The following is an 18,681-nucleotide window of genomic DNA, read 5'->3' on the forward strand; positions in this document are numbered from 1 at the left end:
ATATTTTTTGAGTGAATCAAGCATCACAAACACAATGAAGACAGTTCCATGACTTCACTGTGAGCTAGCTTTTAAAAAAATACAAATAAAGGACAACTCTTGTTGAAAGCAAGCATCAACTTATGACTTTGGCTCGACTGATAATCATACAGTATGTGATCGTTGTGGTGGTACCTTCTAGGCACGTAGTGTTTACATAGCATGTAAATGTTTCTCCTAGGAATACCAGGTTGTGTTCGTAGTTAAAATACAGAAAGTGAAATACACACACTTCAGCATTTTGCCCTGAAATTAAGATTTGTGTGTACTTTGCCTCGAAGAAAGGATGTTAACAGTACAATTGCATCCATGTTAACGCATTTAAAAACTCTAGCACCACCTACAGGTAAATGAAACGTCAACAACCTCGATATTTAAATCAGTAAACTACAATTCTTTCAATCATATTTTTATTGGAAAATTATTGAAAACAATGTAAGCATTAAAAACATAGGCATTGGATAGAATATGGCTAGTACTCAAGCTTAAACTGTGTCCTTACAGAGTGCCTTAAATACCAAGCATTGAGATTTCTACACAGGATAGCTAAAAATACATTTCACACTTTACTTAATCGCCTTTATAAAATGTCACTGTACAATAGAGGTTCAACGAGTGGCAAATCTATACAAACATACTGTAAAGAAACCTTTTAGTAGAACTATCGAGACAAATGAAAATATAACAAAATAAAATAAATTTGCTTTTTTTGAATATCTGAAGATTACCGTAAGCTCCAAAAGTCTAAAACTGATTTGTAAAAATGAATACATCGGCAGGGAATTCATATATTATGGAAAAATACATCAGTTGTGTTGCTTCTAAAAGGGTACGTGGCAAACCTGGCAGCCACCAAATGATATAAAACACCGCTCTCCAACAGACCCAACAGAGAAGTATTTCGGTCCACAGGAGAACTCACCCAACACAATGTTCGCTGCCAATTTGTATCGTGACATTTTTCAACTGATTGTGTGAAAATATATTACAAGATGACTCTATTCTTTCGAAGATGGATTTTGTGCAAAAAAATGATCGACCAAGAACTTATTGTTACCAACCCAAACGAGTGTACAGGGAGTCCTCATCAGTAACTTCCATGCACGAAAAAAAACAAAAAAGAAAACAGGATCCATACAAAAAAGGCAAGATGTAAAATATTTACCAACAGATACAAAAATATCGACATGAATAAATTAATTTCTTCTACATTTCTTTACTGCCCTCCCCTTTATCTAGCCCCTCCTTTTTTTCTCCAACAAATGGAAGAGAAGCCTGGCGACCGTAGAGAAGGGTTCGCTATACCCGAGGCGAAGAAGCCCGTTTATGTGTCGCTATGTGTCCTCCTCTACTCTCATCCAGAGTAAAGACCCTGCCCTGCATCCATGCCATCAGAAAGTGTGAAATACATGCACGACAGTAGTTGTAATTGCTTTACAACAATTAAAGAAGTGATAGACAATCAGGAAGCAATCTTGAGAAACTAATAAAGTGAAGGCCTGAACTCTGTGACCTGTTAAAATCCTCTCAAATCTCAGCTACAGCGGTCCGGGAGCAGTTTGTTAGGCGTCTGTCGCTCGTGATAATGTACCAGCTTCCGCCGCGGGCGAGACCGACGGGTTCTCTCATAGCAGGCTTGCAAGGCTGGTGGTCGGGCCGTTCTGGGCTTGGATCTGGACAGGAGGGGGGCCATCGGTCCACTGGAAAAAAGAAACGGAAAGAAAAAGAAATCTCAGCACCGCAAAACATAGATGCAGGAAATAGAAACAAGTGAAGAGAAGACCTGCCTTCCACTACAAGCGAAATCAGAAACATTTCAACGTGTGCACTTCATGTGGAGTGAGCACCGCGCCAGACTCCTTTAAAAAGAAAGTAGCCTTTTAAAGTGCTACAATGCTCCTCAGCAAGCAGCTTTCAAAGAGACGCGTTTTCGTAAGAGCCGTGGATCTAATTATGCCGATGTGGAGAGAGGTTAATGAGGCTGTCAAAAAGTGACTGACACATATTTGTAAAAGTAAACTTTAAATATGTACATTTTACATATAGGAGAGAAATGAGCTGAACGTAGTTGTTCTAGTAATTCGGCTGTGAGGTTTTCATTCACACAAAGTATCAGAAAAAGTACCGCGGTGGTATCGGAATTGCATTTTTTGATATCGGTATTAAAAAGTGCTGATGAAGAGTAATGACAAGTGAACGTTCAGGACCACGTTAATCCGTTTCACGTACACTGATGAGGTTGTGCTCGGGGAGGCTGCAGGCGGCGATGTGGTCCTGCAGCAGCTGCTGGGAGAAGTTCTGGTGCATCTGGGCCGCTTCATGGGCATCCATGGTGTTCCCGAGGGCCTTGTTCAAGTCTGCAAGCACAGCATTCAGTCATTCGACCACAGCTTTGTACAGATTTTGTGCTTCAAATGTGACGGATGAGTCAGGTATTAAAAGCTCTGTGAAGCCCGTGTAATACGTAGAAAAATCTAACAACATAACCTATGCCCTTAATAAAAGGGAAACTGTAGTTATGTACCTTTCAACAGTGCCGAAGACCAGAGCTGAACAGACATGTCGGGGATCTTGCTGGCCAGCTGCATGGCAGGTACCACCATGTTGTTGCTTTCCTAAAAGACAAAAGAGGAACTTTTTTTTTTAGAAATCAAGATGGATGGAAGCCACGAGACGAGGATCCTCATTTATAAATAGGCCCCCTGTGACGGCGGCCATTTTGACCTGTCGTTGAAGGGTCAACACAGGTGTAAATAACAACATACCAGGGCCTGGTATTGTGCATGCTGGCTCACTGGAATGTCTGTCAAACACTCAATAGAATAAGACCATAATTAATTGGATTAATTACACCTGTGTTTACAATGCAATGACATGCCAAAATGGCTGCTATGCAAATTTCCCGTGGGCATTAAAAGGCTTGGATGTGACTTGTATGTGAATGCCATCGCATCCGACAGAGCAAGGGGCATTTTGGATCACTCATGAGCATAAAACCTTCGCTTGTCCTCCCCAATTAATAATTTATGAACAGAAAATAATAAATCATTTTAAATTGTGGCTTCAAATTAGCTACTGTAGAAACAATCATTAGTTTTGTTGAGTATGTTTCAGTATGAAAGTGGTGTTCCTTGTTTTAAATTAAATTCTTTATATTAAATTAGTACATCTATAACTACAGTATCAGTGTTTCTCTGCCAGTCGATTTTGGATCTCTATCTAGTGGCTTCATAGAAATGATTTTTGCTTTGTCATCTTACATGAGCACAAAAATGGAAGGGCTCAATTACCTGCAGTGCACCACAACAGGCCCCAGCACCTCAACCGTGACCGTCTGAAAACGTCTCAATGTCTCGACGCGTCAGCTCACCTGAGCTGGCTTCATTTACTGCGGCTCTCTTTTATTATAGAATCAAGCCACAACAAAAACACAAGTCTGTGGCTGAAGAACGAGCTGATGTATGTGCATATCTGTAGTCACCATCAGACGCCACATTAAAGTTAATCTAAGGATCTAATAAAGCAGGACATGAGGCACGGAATCAGAAAAATATCTTCAAGTTCATTGTGATTTATTGTAGAAATTGTTAGCGCAGAGTTTTATAAACCAAATCATTTATTTTCAAAACGTATAAACTATTTGACAAATGAAGCCCGAGCTGCTCGTGGAACATTATTGGGCTGAACAAGGACAGGAACATTAGAACAGGGTTTCTTATCTTGATTCAGGTAAAGAAAAGAAAAGACAGAAGGTTCTGGTCTGGTGACCTAGTTGTTCCAACACCAGTGAGTTTGTGTGAGCATGCGGCTAGTCTGTCATGCACTCGTTGGTCTTACTCTGTGGTTGCCCAGCACGTAGAAGATGTGTCCCAGCAGAACCAGGGAGCAGGCAGTCAGCCTGTTCAGATCCTCAGCATTAGACATCTTCAGGGTTTCCCTCAGGAAGCGTCTGCAGGACAACCAGATGTACATTTATATACATATGTATAGACGCAGGGCGAATGCGTCGGCGTGGTTGCATTTCGCCATTTAAGATCCGACATACTTGGCCTCGTTGTAGCGTCCTTGAAAGAAGGACAGGAGTCCTCTGATGTAGAAGGCTGCAGCACGGAGGCAGTGAGAGCTGGATCCCAAAACAAAGACCCCGGTTGTATGTTTAATCATCTGAACCAGTTTAAACAATTGATTCAATGTATTGTGCTGCGTTCTATACAAGTACACACACAAACTGTAAAAACCTTATTCCTCTTACCCTACTGGGAAGTTATGGTCTGGGTTTATTCTCTCTAGGAGGCTGTACAACTGAAGAAGAGAAACAGGAAATACATTTAAGGGTGTTCACACAAACCAAGAGGAGTAAACACGATTGATCGGACAGTTCTGACGATTGTCATCCTGCACCATCAGCACCGACGTGGCAAATTCAAATTTGATAGCTGTACTAAGCAAGCAATGAACCAGAGTTGGTTGGGTGTGGAAGCACCCTAAAAGTGCATCTATTCGCCATTATTAAAAGAAACTCATGTTTCCTTTATTTCAAAATAAGACTAAAACTATAATCCACTGACTAAAGAAGACATGGATCACTTCATAGTATTGTGCTGAGTTGCACATTTTAGAGGTGAAATATGTACTCATCAGCGATCTCTGGTGGACAAACTATGCAATGAGAAAACTGTTTCTACATCACAAACATGAGGTAATGAATACGAACCACTTCTTTGTAGAAGTTGCAGTACATTGTTGTAGTTTAAAGAAGTGACCCGTTATTACTTCACTGACCTCCTGGTGTCGGTTCCCCTCCCTTATGTAGACACTGGCCAAGTTGGTTACGATGTATGTCCACAGTTCCTGGTGTGTGGTGAGCTGAAACACAACGACATCTTTGAGATAAGAGGAGAGAGCGGCTACCGCAGGGTAGAGGAAGAGAGAAGGAGTAAGGCGAGTGAACGGGAGGGAAGAACAAACTACTGACATCATCCGAGGAGAGATTCATTCGTCACGTACTCACCCGCAAGGCCGTGGTAAACTGGGCCTCCGCGTTATCCATACAGTTCACCGAGATACAGTACAGACCCTGAGATATGACAGGAGGAACAGATCGACCATTTATAACAACACCAGGATGCAGCAGCATTGAAGAAACAATCATTCCTTCTGAAGGAACAAAACAGCTGTTGGAATGTAGAAGTGCTGATTACTTCTCATGGAAGTCCACAAAGTTTGTATACACACACATGCCTACAGTTACATGTTTGAAAAAAATCTAAATCTATCCATCCAATAACAAAAATCTAATAAAAACAATATTCCAACATCCCGTACATACTTTCATTATTTGCACATTTACTGTAAAATCGACAGGACTCTTTCAAAATTAGATTTTTTTAAGGAGACTATTTTAAATGAGAACTATGAGACTATTGAACTATGAGACTATTTTAACTAGAAATCCTGAAATATAAATAGAGGGATGACTCAAAAATTACAAAACTTTTTATTGTAATAGAAAATTGAAGACACTTGACCACTGACGATGTCTTGATTTGTGTTCAGTGGACATTATGAACTTATTTTACAAGAATTCGATCTGAAACTTTTTTTTTTTTCTGGCCTTGCACTAGTAAACACCCTCATCACCCACCCACACGCACGCACACACGCACGCACACACGCACGCACGCACGCACGCACGCACACACGTTGTGGTGGATACTCACTAATAGCGTGTGGAGCTGAGCAGCGTGGTTGGTGAATAACCTGGGCGACTGTTGGCACAGCTGACACACCTGTGAGATCTGGACGGACAGAACACAACGTTCACTCTCACATCCTGGTTCGAGCGTTTGCTCTTCTCGCGACATGCTACAAAATAAAGCTGCTGGACTGCACATCTTCTCACACCGCCACGTATCGAACACGACAGAAACCATGTACCTCTTGCAATGCGGTGGCCTTGTGGCCCGTGACGAGCCTACACATGATGATGTGCTCCAGTAGAATGACTTGAAAGGTAGAGAGGATGGGGCTGCAGTCCAACACTGACACATGGAGATAAACATTTAAAATCATACACAAACAAGTGGTGGAAAAATGACTTATTTTTACAGTTTTAAAAAGCACAGTTCCCTTTAATACGGTTTAAATCTGTTTTAGAGAAGCACAGCAACTCGTTGGGTGACTCACTTTTTAGTTTCTCTAGCTGCATAAGAGCCTTATCTGTGTACTTCTGAGCTTTCTCCAGGTAGCCCGCTTGCATGGAGTGCATGACCGTCACCTGAAGAACGACAAGGAGGAGATATTAAGCAACGTGAACCAATTCCTAGAAATGACGAGCATGTTGTGACACTGCGGTTGTGTCAAGCTATCCAGAAGGATAAAAACAACGGTGTCATTGTTGTTTTAGTGTTATTGGTTGTCTTTTAATTACAACGTTATCAGATGCATCTGAGAAGCAACCTAAATGAATAACGAGAACACGTCATCGTGTTGTCTTTTTATCCTCTGTATTCAAAATGCACTCATTCTTATTGTAGTAAGTGAGATTTATTTCCAAAGGCCTCGGAGGACATCCGACCTCTGCCGGCCACGACAGTGTGCATCCTTCAAGAGGATCAAAGCACGAATATAATAGAAGAGTGTTAAAGATAATCCAGTTACATGCCCAGGAAGTGTTTTCTGTTGTTGTTGTTGTAGGGCGGGTACTTGACTGCATGACCTAAAATCACTCAAACGAAAATTTAGAGATGACCAGATTGCAATTTCTTGGTTGATTCCATTTATTAAAATCCGACCAGCCGATTCAGATTCTCTATTTCTAAGAACTATAACAGACAGAAAAAACACTTTTGTAACTTTTCTATAATAGAAAACTGATAATCATGTTTATAATAAAAGGTTGTCTATTAAATAACTTACAAGCTACCAGACCTTCTTGTTATCAAACCCGAGCTTTTAAAGGACGTTTCTTCGCAGCTTATTTTGGACTTGCAGGTGTTAGAAATCGCAAGCTTTATGTCTGCTTCACTCCCACTGAAGAACTTCCTAACAGGCGACACGTTGTGTATGTGTGGCAGTTGGAGGATTCAAAGAAAGAGAAGCGGCATTACCAAATAGACGAGGACACACATGTGCTCCTTGGGCAGCCAGTGGAAGAGGTCCGCTGGGTTGCTGGGCAGAATCTCATCGTCGTGGAGTGTAGAAATGGTCTGGATGCACTGCTGCAGCTGCTTCAGACACGGCTTCACACTCTTCACCTGGAGAGACACGAACACAACGATGATGTTAATAAACAGTCATTTAAACCCTCAGAAACAAGTCCGTCACACGTTGTAGGTACTGGTTTTCCTACCTGTCCAGCATCCAGGTAGTGTGTGACCTGTAGGACCAGGAAGAAGACCCTCAGGGACTCCTTCTGGATCGGGTTTCCCTGCCAGTTTTCTACAATAGTTCCGCACAGTGTGAGCAGAGGATGCACCTCCCCGAGCTTCCTCTCCATTAGCAGCAACTGTGGGTAAAAAGAAGAAAAACAAAATCACCACAATTAAAACCTATCCTTGTTTATACTGTCATGGTGCGACGGTACAAATATCATAAACAAATGAAGCAGAGCCGATGACTCACCATTCCTTTACTGAGGAGAAACAGTGCCCTAGAAAGCAAAAACACAAAGTCAGCTTTTTCACCCGTCAGTTCTCACAATCAATCAATCGATCTTTCATATATCATGAATCAGAACTTTGTGCCACAGTTGTTTTGGGAGCAAAGACTGCTCCAGCGTCAAGGCGTGTTAAAATGTACTCAGAACTGGTTGAACCGTGTCGAGCACCAGTGAAGGGTGCCATTATCACGACACTTTTAAAAGAACATTTTATCTTCAATGAAGAGGAGTAACAGAGAAGTTATGTTCTTTGGAATGGTGTTACGGGATTTGACAGGTGAAAAATGTGGCAAACCCCGGAGGGCAGTGAATCAGTCAGGGTGCAGTAATTGAGACGGACAAACTACTCATACGTGTCCTTCATCTACAAACATGTTGTTTTTGTGTGAGTTAACCAGACAAACGTTCCAACCCTTCCAATTAATACTCTTAAAAGGTGTCTCTATTCAGTCTAAACTATAAACACCACATTGATCATCTCGAAAAGAAAGTCAAATTCACACTGGGTTTTGTGTGTGTCCCTGTTTTTCATGCCATCGAGAAAACTCTTGATTTTGTTGGTACTATTTATTCACAGGTTTGTCACACCCGCCACCTTGTCTTAACTTGACCCACTGGATCACTCGTCCCTGTAATGCGTCACTAATTCTAACTTCAGGACCCATCATTGATCTTTATACCTCATAGTAGGATGGTTATCCTTCACTTTGCATATGTTACAACGCTGTAACATTTTAATCTCAAAGATCATTTTTTTCAAAGTTCATATTCTTAATCTCAGGTCGCACAAATGGCTTCAGTTTGGTCTCTTGGTCTTGCAACAATCTGCAGGCCAAGCTTCAACTCAAGACCGTTATCTCTTTAAATCATTTAAAATGATTTAAAGCTGCTATTTGATGTCCTGTTACGTGTTGGATTGTGAAATTTGACACTCGGCTAGGACTCACTTATAATAGGGGTTTGAATCTCAATATGACTTCCTAGTTAAATAAATGTCAGCTGCTAACCACTGAAAGCCTTAAATATGCAGTCAACCAGAGGATTGTGGGACATGTACCTGGTATATTCTGACCCAACCACTCGGGCGTACTCGGCTCCGACCCCCAGCAGGTCACATGCTGACACCAAGTCTTTCTCCAGTGTATGAAGTTGCTGAAAGAAGCAATAAGAACATTCCTGTCTTTTTGCTATTTGGTCACAAAGGCTGTACTCTTGCAACAAAACAAAAAAAATCGAATTAAAAACATACAAAGCACAAGAGTGCGCAAACAGCACAGGGACTAAGCACCCGAATTGGCTGCTGCACATGTGTTCTCATGTTCAACTCAAACAATGTTGGACCTTTGCCCGAAAATGACTTTGTGAGTGCAACAACGTGACCCCTGTTCACTGCGGTCGCTCCGACACATACCGCCAACTGGAACAACAACCTGCAGTGCCAGTACGGGGTTTGTTGTGAGATCTGGATGGCCTTGCGCAGGAGGGGTTTTGCAGAGTCCACCAAATTCTAGAAAATTGATTCAAAATGATCAATAGTCAATAATCAATCATTTAAAAACAAACTATGCATACCCTATCCTGCACGTAGCATCATTATACAATGTCAATGTCACGTCGTGGTAAGAAGTGATGAATGTATGTTACTTCAATGGAATTTACCTGTTGGCAGAAGAGTTCTGACAAAATGCTGGCGGCTTCAAATTTGACATCTTCAAACTGAGGGACTTGTTGAGATATGAACCACTGCAAAATAAGAGACAGCAAACGTTAGCGGCGTTATATTGTCGGTGTTTGTTTGCGATCTTTAGGAACCAATAATAATCCCATACAGTGGCTTATTTTGGATAACATCAGTGAAAGGACGGAAGCGGCCGGCCCGGGACGAATATTTCACAAAAAACACTTAAGAAATCTAAAATTGTAACTTCTTCACACATTTAACCTTCCCGAATTGACAGCTATGTAAATATTTCCGCCATTCTCTGTGTTTTGCTGCCCGCGGCCTACACTCCGTCCCCCTTCTCCGCTGCATCCCCGCTCTTTCCTGAATCGAACGTCCCTCACCGCTTTCTCCAGGTGGCTGCGGGCCAGCTCGCTGTTCTTGGTGTGGTGGTAGAGGACAGAGCCCAGCTGAAGATGCGTCCGGGCCTCGATCCTCTGCGGCGGCTTGAACTGAAACACCGCCTGTAGACAGTGCACACAGAGCCGGATTTTGGGCGGACTGGAGGTTCGGAAATGCTCCGCAAAGCCGAGAAGGGCGAGGTACCAGCGCTCCGGGGCCTCAACGTTTGACGCCATTTTCCCCGACAACAACAAGTTTTTCAGCGCTATGGCCAGACTCCCGGGTTGCCAAGTTCGGTCACATAGAACCCATAACCAGTGTTTAAACCCCCCAATCCATCACGTTTTAGTTAACATTTAATTTAATACTTTCTATTTCTATATTTACAAAACATAAAAATAAAAACACAAAGTACAAGTGATCCAAATTATTCAAGGGCTGCAAAACATTTGGTCATAATACACTGGTGTTTTGAATAATTTCCATTTTGTGGGATATGCTACTCTTACTTCATTCTGTTTAATTGATCCATATAGGATTTCTCATTTTTTTAGTGCAAAACCTACAATACAGGAATGCTGAACATCAATTAACTATATGGAAGATGTTAACATTAAAAGTACTTTTTAAATGTTCATGTCCAGTCAGTAAATCAAACCTCTGAAATTGATCATTCTTGAAACTAATCATAGGGTTAACTGATTAGTCATAACCATGTAATGTTAACTTAGTTGTTTGTTTGAGTTGAAATGCTCCTAAACTCAAAATGTTCTGGCAACAGCATCGACTGGACACAGTTTAACTTAGATATGAACAGAACTGGCAACCCAATGTTTTAGATAAACTCGCGAGATTTCATCCGACCAACGGGATTCGCTCATGGGTTTTGTAGTCCAAAACACAGCCCCAGTTTTATTTTTTTTAAACCTTTGGAAAGCTCACATAATCTTGTGCGCAGAACCAGGCAGCGGCAGGAATTCCTCGCAGCTCTTCAACTATAAATACACAAGAGCATCTGCCGCAGCTCGACACCTGTCTTTAACAACGTGACGACAACGTGGAGGGGAAAAAAGAGACAAGACGTGCAGGCGGCGGAACGCGCAAGTTAGTAAATGCGACGAGTCTGAACAGCACAGCTCCAGCGAGCAAACAAGAAATGTGTGCAAGAAGGGGCGTCAGACTTGTAAACACGGGGTCCTTTTAAACACAAACGAAGGTAACTAAATGCGGCATGAAGTCCTCGATGAATATCTAGATTTAACTGCAATAACTATTCATTGTGCATTGTTCGTTCATTTTTTGATGAACTCTGATTCGCAGTTTTATTTACTTCAGGTGTTATCACTGACATTGCGTTGTGCTTTCATCAGCGCCCCTTAGTTTAGGATAATATGCAACATTGGTGATTGATACATTTAGACGGTTTGTTTGCTTTACGTGCTGGAAAGTAATCGCATTGAACAGCAGAGATTGTGTTTACAAGCCAGGCTGTGTTTAACTGAGGCAGTTTGTGTCATGGCGGCCTGTTGTTCCGTCTTTTCATTTTCATTTAAGTGCTCCTCCATATTCTTTTAATTCCTCCTCAGTGGGTTTTTACTGAGTGTCCGACCGCCTTGGTGATCCGTGAATGGCACACATGGCCCCCCGTGTGAGCGACCGTCAGAGCCCCCTGCCAGTGCCCGAGGCCAGCCAAGCAGAAGTGAGTGAGCGTTGCATCTCTTCACACTCATGACATGATACATTAGAGCAGCTGGTGATGCATGGACGTTATGAACTACAGTATCCTTGACCTTGTTTACAAAAGCTGCATGGGAATTTATAAATCGTAGGTGTTTTACTTTTAGGCGGTTTGTACATTGTAACACAAACAAGGCTGCAACTAAAGAATCTGTGTTTCTCAAAATCCAAGATGGACACATGAAATGTCTCATTTGTCTCAGAGGAGGAAAAAAAAAAAGTATCATTAAATATTCACATTTAAGAAGTTGGAATCAGAGAATTTTAATAATTTTTTCTTTAACAAATTACACAAACCGATAAAGTTATGATCAAAATAGTTGGCAATTTATTTAATAGTTGAAAACTAAGATTTCTCCCCCACAACCAAACCAACCTGTGTAACTGTCGGGCTCTTGTCATTGTAATGGAGCCGGTGTAGAGATGTCCCGGTTCTCTGTCACAACACACAACTCAACCGGTGCATCGCTGGAATTAGCCGGGCGGTGACAGCTGATCCAAGTCTGGCCTCAGTTTACAAAGAGACACTGTCGGCAGTATTGAATAAGCACAATCATGACAGATGTTTACATTAGTGTCAGTATACTTGATAATATATATATATATATATATATATATATATACACCAAATAACACAACTTTTTCATTTTTAAATGTCCAATAAAGTTGGCAACAATTGACCCCAGACAGCCTTTGTAGCTACAAATTGATTATATCAGACTTACGGTAAATACATGTGCACATACTACATAATCAGTGGCGGCTGGTGGAAAAGTTTCAAGGTAGGGCCATCCTATCAATTTCAGCAAACATCCCAGTATGATTTAATGCAAAAAAAATGAAAGTATCAAACACGCATTGCTACTTTGCAGTTAAATATTTAACATTTATTCCAACAATTAATTCCAGCAATTGGCTAAACTGCTTCATAGACCCGTCTCTTTTGGGCCAAAACGATCAGGCCCCCCAAGCTGCGCGTTCTCAGAGTGTCGTGCACACAGACAGAGAGGACGAGCAGGAAAAGCATGTCTTTTCTGCAGATGTCATATTTTACACACATTACTGGGTACATTCCACAGTTCAAAAACACACATATTGACAATTTGTATAATTTATGGTTATTATAATTTTTTTGTTTTTGTGTTTTTGTGTGGCTCAAGGTGGGGCCAGGCCCCATGGCCCTCTATTGACCAGCCGCCACTGTACATAATACTTTAACGCCATTATTTTGCATCTCTTTTGATATATATGATGAGGTATCGCATTTAAAACCTTCTTAAACGTGTAGCTGAGTGAAATCTTAAAACGGTGTCATCCCTCCTGTGGTTTAAGTTGTGAAATGTGTTTGTTTATTCGTGCCACATGCTCCTCTTATCAGTCGCTCTGATTTGTTTATTGGGTTCAACTGTCCCTTCCAGCAGAAGACGTTCACACAAACTGCTCCGCTTCAGCGGCGCACCGGTTGGTGTTATCGCTCGTGATTCTGTCACAACAGTTGAGTCACTCCGGCTCGAATCCACGTGCAGATTTTCCTGTGCCAGTAACTTTACTGAGTGAAACACACAGGAGTGTTTGGGCTGATAAGCGCATGACGTCCCTGTTAAATGTTTGTGAGGATAAAAGAGCCACAGAATGATAAGATAAATGATTAAACTGCCTGTCTTTGTCCACACCAACCAGCGTCAGGTCGTGCCGATATCAGTGTTTTGCTATTACCGTAGTTGTTATTGGTGTTATAATGTGACAACAATGTCTTCTGAAGCAATGACATGCTGTGTCTCCCAACAGGACTTGAGGCCCAGATGGACGGTGCTGGACTCCCTGCTGTGTGGGGCGTTCGCTGGAGCGATAGCCAAAACAGTCATAGCACCTCTGGATCGGACCAAGATCATTTTCCAAGGCAAGAACAACACTCCATACGCACAAAGATCTCGTTCCAAATATAGAATCTCGTGCAGAGCACAGGCTGCTGTGCACAGATAATGCAACCTCTGTTTTCACTGACTGTTGTAAGTGTTCTTACCTCATTGCTCATCCTCTGAGTCGATGTTTAGCCCGTGTGTTCTGTCCTTTAACCCTGAGCTTCACTGTGTTTCTTGTTGCTCCACAGTGTCCACCAACAGATTCTCAGCTAAGGTGAGTTCAGCAAATCAGTCAGTGATGTATTCTAATATGTAGCTACCGGTACACTGGCGGGACAGAGTTGAAAGGCGTAATGTATTAATGCTGGACATGAATCTGTGACGGTTTAGATAATTGATTTGTTGCCTGTTATTTATCAAGTATAAATTTAAAAAAAACACTCATTTGGTGGTTACAGATTCTAATGTGAATAATATAGTAAAAAGTGTCATTCTCTCTAATATTGCAAGTCATGTTGAAATTTCAAAATTGTTCAGCCGTACTCTAAATCAGGTAGTTGTGTATTTTTGTGACAGAGAAAACAAGCAAAACAGACAAAATAAGTCACATTTGGCACCTAATAAGATGGAGAATGTTTGACTTTTTGACATTTTATACATTTATACATACAACAATTTATTAAATCAATCAAAAAAAGTGTCATAAACAAGCCTAGTGGGAGCTCTGGGATGTATCTGGTAGATCTTTGCTCTCGTATTACTTTATAAGCCTTTATGTCACCGTCACACGCATTAACTCCTAAAGACTGCAGCGCATTGTGCACTTTGAACACATCAAGATTATCGCGTTCAATTATTAGATGTGGAAGACATGAAGGGCGTCTGTCCGTGCTCCTAACCCAACGTATCCACCACCACCAGGAGGCCTTCAGGCTCATCTACTGCTCTTACATGAAGGACGGGCTGCTCAGCCTGTGGAGGGGGAACTCTGCCACCATGATGAGGGTCATGCCCTACGCTGCCATCCAGTTCTGCTCTCATGACCAGTACAAAAAACTACTGGGCGGCTACTACGGCTACCAGGGGAAGTGAGTAGAGCATTTGTCTTTACGTAGCAGGGGTTTTATTCATGCATTTTAAGATAAAACATGTTGGATAAGTTGTTATCAACATGTCATTGTTGTCGGTTTTAGCATGTTAGCGTGCAGATGTTCGCATTAGCCTCACAGAGACGCCAGCATGGCTGTAGCCTCTTAGTCTTGTTTTGTAATCATCAAAAAAACAGACTGTTTTAAAATGTTTTTATTATTTTTCACCACAGATTATTGTGTTGTTTGTTTCAGAGCTCTGCCTCCTTTCCAACGCTTCCTGGCTGGCTCTCTGGCCGGCACCACCGCTGCAATGCTCACCTATCCTCTGGACATGGTGCGAGCCAGGATGGCAGTCACAGCCAGAGAGATGTAAGCACCCATCCCCTGTTTGTGAGAGTCCCATCACACCCACTAACCCTGTACCGAGGGGTGCCTCTCTTGTGTGTATTGGTGCCTTACCGCGACAATAAAATGGTCTAAAATGTCACTCAACTGGTGCTTTTTTCTTGGGACAGGTACAGCAACATCATGCACGTCTTTGTGCGGATCTCCCAAGAGGAGGGCGTCAGGACCCTTTACAGAGGCTTCACTCCCACTATCATGGGTGTCATTCCATATGCAGGGATCACATTCTTCACATACGAGACCCTCAAGAAGCTGCACACAGGTACCGATCGTTTTACTGCTCTTTTAAAGGGACCGTGTGGGGGATTTAGTGCCAATCTAGCGCTGCGGTTGCAGATTGCAATCAGCTGAATACCCCTCCACGAAGCCCTTTCTCATGTGAGCTTCCGAGTGCAAAACGGTGGCAAAGCCGCGGTATCTATCAGCACTCTGTTGCCTTAGCGGCGACAGAAATCAGGCGGTGTTTGGCGATACAATTACTGCAGTTTCACAAGCTTCAAGTGCCATTTTCGATTTGAAGAATGAAAAATGTGTCATTCAGATGTTGAACTCTTTCTTCCTTTGTGTGTTTTCTCCCCCCTCCCGCTCTAGAAAAGACGAAGCGACCCCAGCCGTACCCCCTTGAGCGCCTGGCTTTCGGGGCCTGCGCTGGCCTCATTGGACAGTCCGCCTCGTACCCTCTGGACGTGGTGCGTCGCCGCATGCAAACGGCCGGCGTCACCGGCTGGTCGTACGGCACAATTCTGGGGACCATGCGTGAGATCGTAGCGCAGGAGGGAGTCGTACGTGGACTATACAAAGGCCTGAGCATGAACTGGATTAAAGGGCCCATCGCCGTGGGAATCAGCCTCAGCACGTTTGACATCACGCACAGCCTTCTGCTCAAACTGCATCAGATGGGCTACTTCGCCCACTGAGGCCCATTTGGGGCAAGAAAAGCGAGAAAAAAGAGCTCAGACTGACTGTGAGGGAGGTGGTTAACCCTGTCACATGGCAGCAATGAGGGGCCGTCCCGCTGCTCCTGTTCTTCAGACCGGAGATCTGTTGTGCACAAAGAAACACCGTTCATCACACTTACGTAAACGCACAGTCGGGATTCGCTGACGGAGGAGGAGCGCGAGAGGAGGCCGGGAAAAGTCTTTAAATCGTTGTTCACGACTTTGTTTTGAAATCACGTTGCCGTCGGGGTGGCGAAAGTGATGAACGGAGGAACAGTGGATCGAGAAAAGATGAGTTCTCGATGGACTGTATGGAGCACTTTGTGTCGCGTTAATAAGATGATGCTTGCACTTTACTAGACCTACAAGAGAGAACTTGAGTTTTATTGCTTTTAATTTGGTGAGAGATTTTATTTTAATTTGAATCAAGTTGCTTTGTTTTCCTTTTGATCATTTGAAATGAGCCTGATTATGCCAGGGAGTGATTTATCATGAAAGGGCGATTATGCAATGTGTTTTGTTTTCATCTCTAGTTGTACGACGGCATATTAACTGAGCGATTGATTGCAGGAGGGTGATCATGTCAGCAGGACTGCACACTTTCACTGTCCATCCTGCAGTGAGGAGGCGTTGTACTGTATTCATATGTCTAATAAGTGGGCTCAAATCAAATGTATGACAAATAAATCGATATACACACAACAGAGTTTGTTTTATGTGAATATTATTAAGATGTCATTGTTGTGCAGCAGACTCCATTGTTGCTTTAAGGAGTTCTTTGCCTGAACTTTTAAAAAAATGGCCAAAGCACTTAAATCAATTCTACGTTTCCTGTGAAGGATTTGACTTTCACTGCTGATGTACATTTGAAATCTACAGTATTTCTTCTCTCACAGCTGTGAGCAATGAGTCCTTTTGTCCACTTGAGGGCGTCATGTGATAAGCAAAGCTATCGCCATCAGCGACATTAGAAACTGCTCTTCATTTGGGGTAGGAATGGTTACAATGATATTGTACTGAAAGCACAAAGATCTTCAATTTCTAATGTTATGATCACTGACTTTTATTTGCATTGTCACGTGGTCTTAATTACAAAACCATTCCATCAATGACAGGTTGTTTTTTACACTTATTTCCCTCAGACGGTAATATTTAAGATAACTGTCAATGAGTGATTACATCCAATATCTAATACATAATGTAAAATGACAGCATAACTACAGTATCATTTGATGAATCACTGTGTGTGTGTGTGTGTGTGTGAGACCACATATCCCTTTACGTCCAGTAGATGGCAGCATTGAGCAGCTCCTCGTCTCTGCGTCCTGGTCCATCATGGAGGTCAGTTCGCTCTGATCACCTCGTGGCCTGAACTTGACCCGCCCTCCGCTCCCTGAGACGCTCTCACTCTTATTTTTACGGTGTTGTTTTATTTCACTCAAACATTCCGTCTCTTACTGGAGGTTTTCATGTGTCAATGCTACAAAGCAAAATATTGTAAAACATACATTTGTGAATTCATACCACTAAACACTGCAGAGGTAAATCACACAGGGAAACATTGCATACATGATTTATGTCATGTGTTTTTTTACATGCATGTTTTATAAGTCAAAATAATGATCACAGTGAAACTGAAAGAATTATAATTTGTTTGTAAAGAAATGAAGAACTCATGCACGCAATCCATCTTTGAATATTTTAACTTTTTGTGTTGTTGATATGGAGTCTATTACAAAGCAATTTATTTATAAAACCGACCAAACAAATACCCCAAAATTAGTAGCATTTTTTGGTAAACATGAGAAAACTAAAATGATTTTAATCACACACATTTAGGACGTAAATAGCATTGTTTTTTTTACTCTTCCATCAGATAGATTAAAGGCTGATGCACACATCTACCCAAATCTTAATGTCAGAATTACTTAATAACAATACTGCACTTACGCTTACTATTATAAACATTTGTATTTACCCGTGACATCCTGATAACTGTTTCAAATCAAATAAGTCAGGTATTTGAGTGACGGTGTGCTGCATTCACAGGTCATATTCTTTTTCCGTGCTCATCCTGTTTTTGCTGCACTGGTTAGTGCGCATGAGCTGTGACTAAATCTGACTCGGAGGCGAGTGTGTTCCGGCTCCGTCGCATCGTTCACCACCTGAGATCGTTGCCCTTTCTTTGCAAGTCGTCTGCTGAACTTCACGTCCGAGCAGCTGGAAGGAAGGAACTCTGCCCATCTGTCCGTCCTCCATCCCTCATCCTCTACTGCCCGCATGTCCTTGACTATGAATTATGGGATATTCTGCCACCCCACGGTGTGCAGCCACCCAGCCTGGTATTGCAACATTCGAAACAATGCCACTGGGTGGATAACATGGTCGGAGGGCGGGTGCCTGAGAGAAGCAGGAGGAGGAGGAGGAGGGGGGGGGGAAGATGCTTCTTGAAGGCGCCGTTGCTATAGGTAACCTGGATCTGTGCCAGGAGAGGGGAGTGAACCATTTGCATGTATTCAAATCTCGCATGAATAATTCACTTTGAAGCCCTCTGCTGGAGCACTGGCAGACAATAGCTGTTCACACACACACAAATGCACAATATATGGGCCAAAATACACACAAATACAGCGTTCCCAGCACACACCAAGCCGGCCGGATCCCGTGTGAGAAAGGTGAGGAGGTTACTCTGGGAGGCACGCAGGGATAAAGCCTCTCTCTCACATCTAAATCAGACCCGGATGCGGTGAGACGGCGGCCTCGGCTGTAATATCATTTCTGTTTCTGTTCAGATGCACAAGCAGGCAGCTGCTGTTTGACTTTGAGCTTATACCGGGGATGTCACACCCCGGGAGTCTGAGGAGGGAACGTATCGTAAACAAATGCA

General features: G+C 42.5%; 2 protein-coding genes across 3 annotated transcripts; one reads left to right on the top strand and one right to left on the bottom strand.

The window, feature by feature from the left end:
* Window positions 1-452: 452 nt before the first annotated feature.
* Window positions 453-9,997, bottom strand: mau2 (MAU2 sister chromatid cohesion factor; the record flags this gene model as incomplete). 2 transcript variants are annotated; one of them, XM_079267181.1, is made up of 18 exons in its annotated part: window positions 453-1,739; window positions 2,269-2,396; window positions 2,564-2,654; window positions 3,877-3,988; window positions 4,085-4,162; window positions 4,292-4,341; window positions 4,822-4,905; window positions 5,051-5,116; window positions 5,760-5,837; window positions 5,977-6,080; window positions 6,226-6,316; window positions 7,149-7,295; window positions 7,391-7,546; window positions 7,663-7,690; window positions 8,757-8,851; window positions 9,111-9,206; window positions 9,359-9,442; window positions 9,764-9,997. In XM_079267181.1, 18 exons carry the CDS (start codon window positions 9,995-9,997, stop codon window positions 1,665-1,667), a joined length of 1,797 nt encoding a protein of 598 aa, XP_079123307.1. In that variant the 3' UTR covers window positions 453-1,664. The 2 variants fall into 2 exon arrangements, with proteins under 2 accessions (XP_079123307.1, XP_079123306.1); XM_079267180.1 differs by having other exon boundaries at window positions 4,813-4,905.
* Window positions 9,998-10,833: 836 nt separating this feature from the next.
* Window positions 10,834-16,485, top strand: LOC306776979 (mitochondrial coenzyme A transporter SLC25A42-like). Its single transcript, XM_079267894.1, has 8 exons — window positions 10,834-10,977; window positions 11,348-11,460; window positions 13,287-13,398; window positions 13,609-13,634; window positions 14,282-14,448; window positions 14,704-14,820; window positions 14,967-15,118; window positions 15,448-16,485. Exons 2-8 carry the CDS (start codon window positions 11,389-11,391, stop codon window positions 15,771-15,773), a joined length of 972 nt encoding a protein of 323 aa, XP_079124020.1. The 5' UTR covers window positions 10,834-10,977; window positions 11,348-11,388; the 3' UTR covers window positions 15,774-16,485.
* The last annotated feature ends 2,196 nt before the right edge of the window (window positions 16,486-18,681 follow it).

The sequence above is a fragment of the Melanostigma gelatinosum genome (genome assembly GCF_949748355.1).
Source record: "Melanostigma gelatinosum genome assembly, chromosome: 4".
NCBI lineage: Eukaryota > Metazoa > Chordata > Actinopteri > Perciformes > Zoarcidae > Melanostigma > Melanostigma gelatinosum.

What these genes read in the sequence shown, in the direction of transcription:
- LOC306776979 (XM_079267894.1), top strand. Translation starts at nt 11,389, where the DNA reads ATGGCACACATGGCCCCCCGTGTGAGCGACCGTCAGAGCCCCCTGCCA. An exon ending in GACCAAGATCATTTTCCAAG is followed by an intron (nt 13,399 to 13,608) that starts GCAAGAACAACA and finishes GTTGCTCCACAG; the next exon opens with TGTCCACCAACAGATTCTCA. An exon ending in CCAACAGATTCTCAGCTAAG is followed by an intron (nt 13,635 to 14,281) that starts GTGAGTTCAGCA and finishes CACCACCACCAG; the next exon opens with GAGGCCTTCAGGCTCATCTA.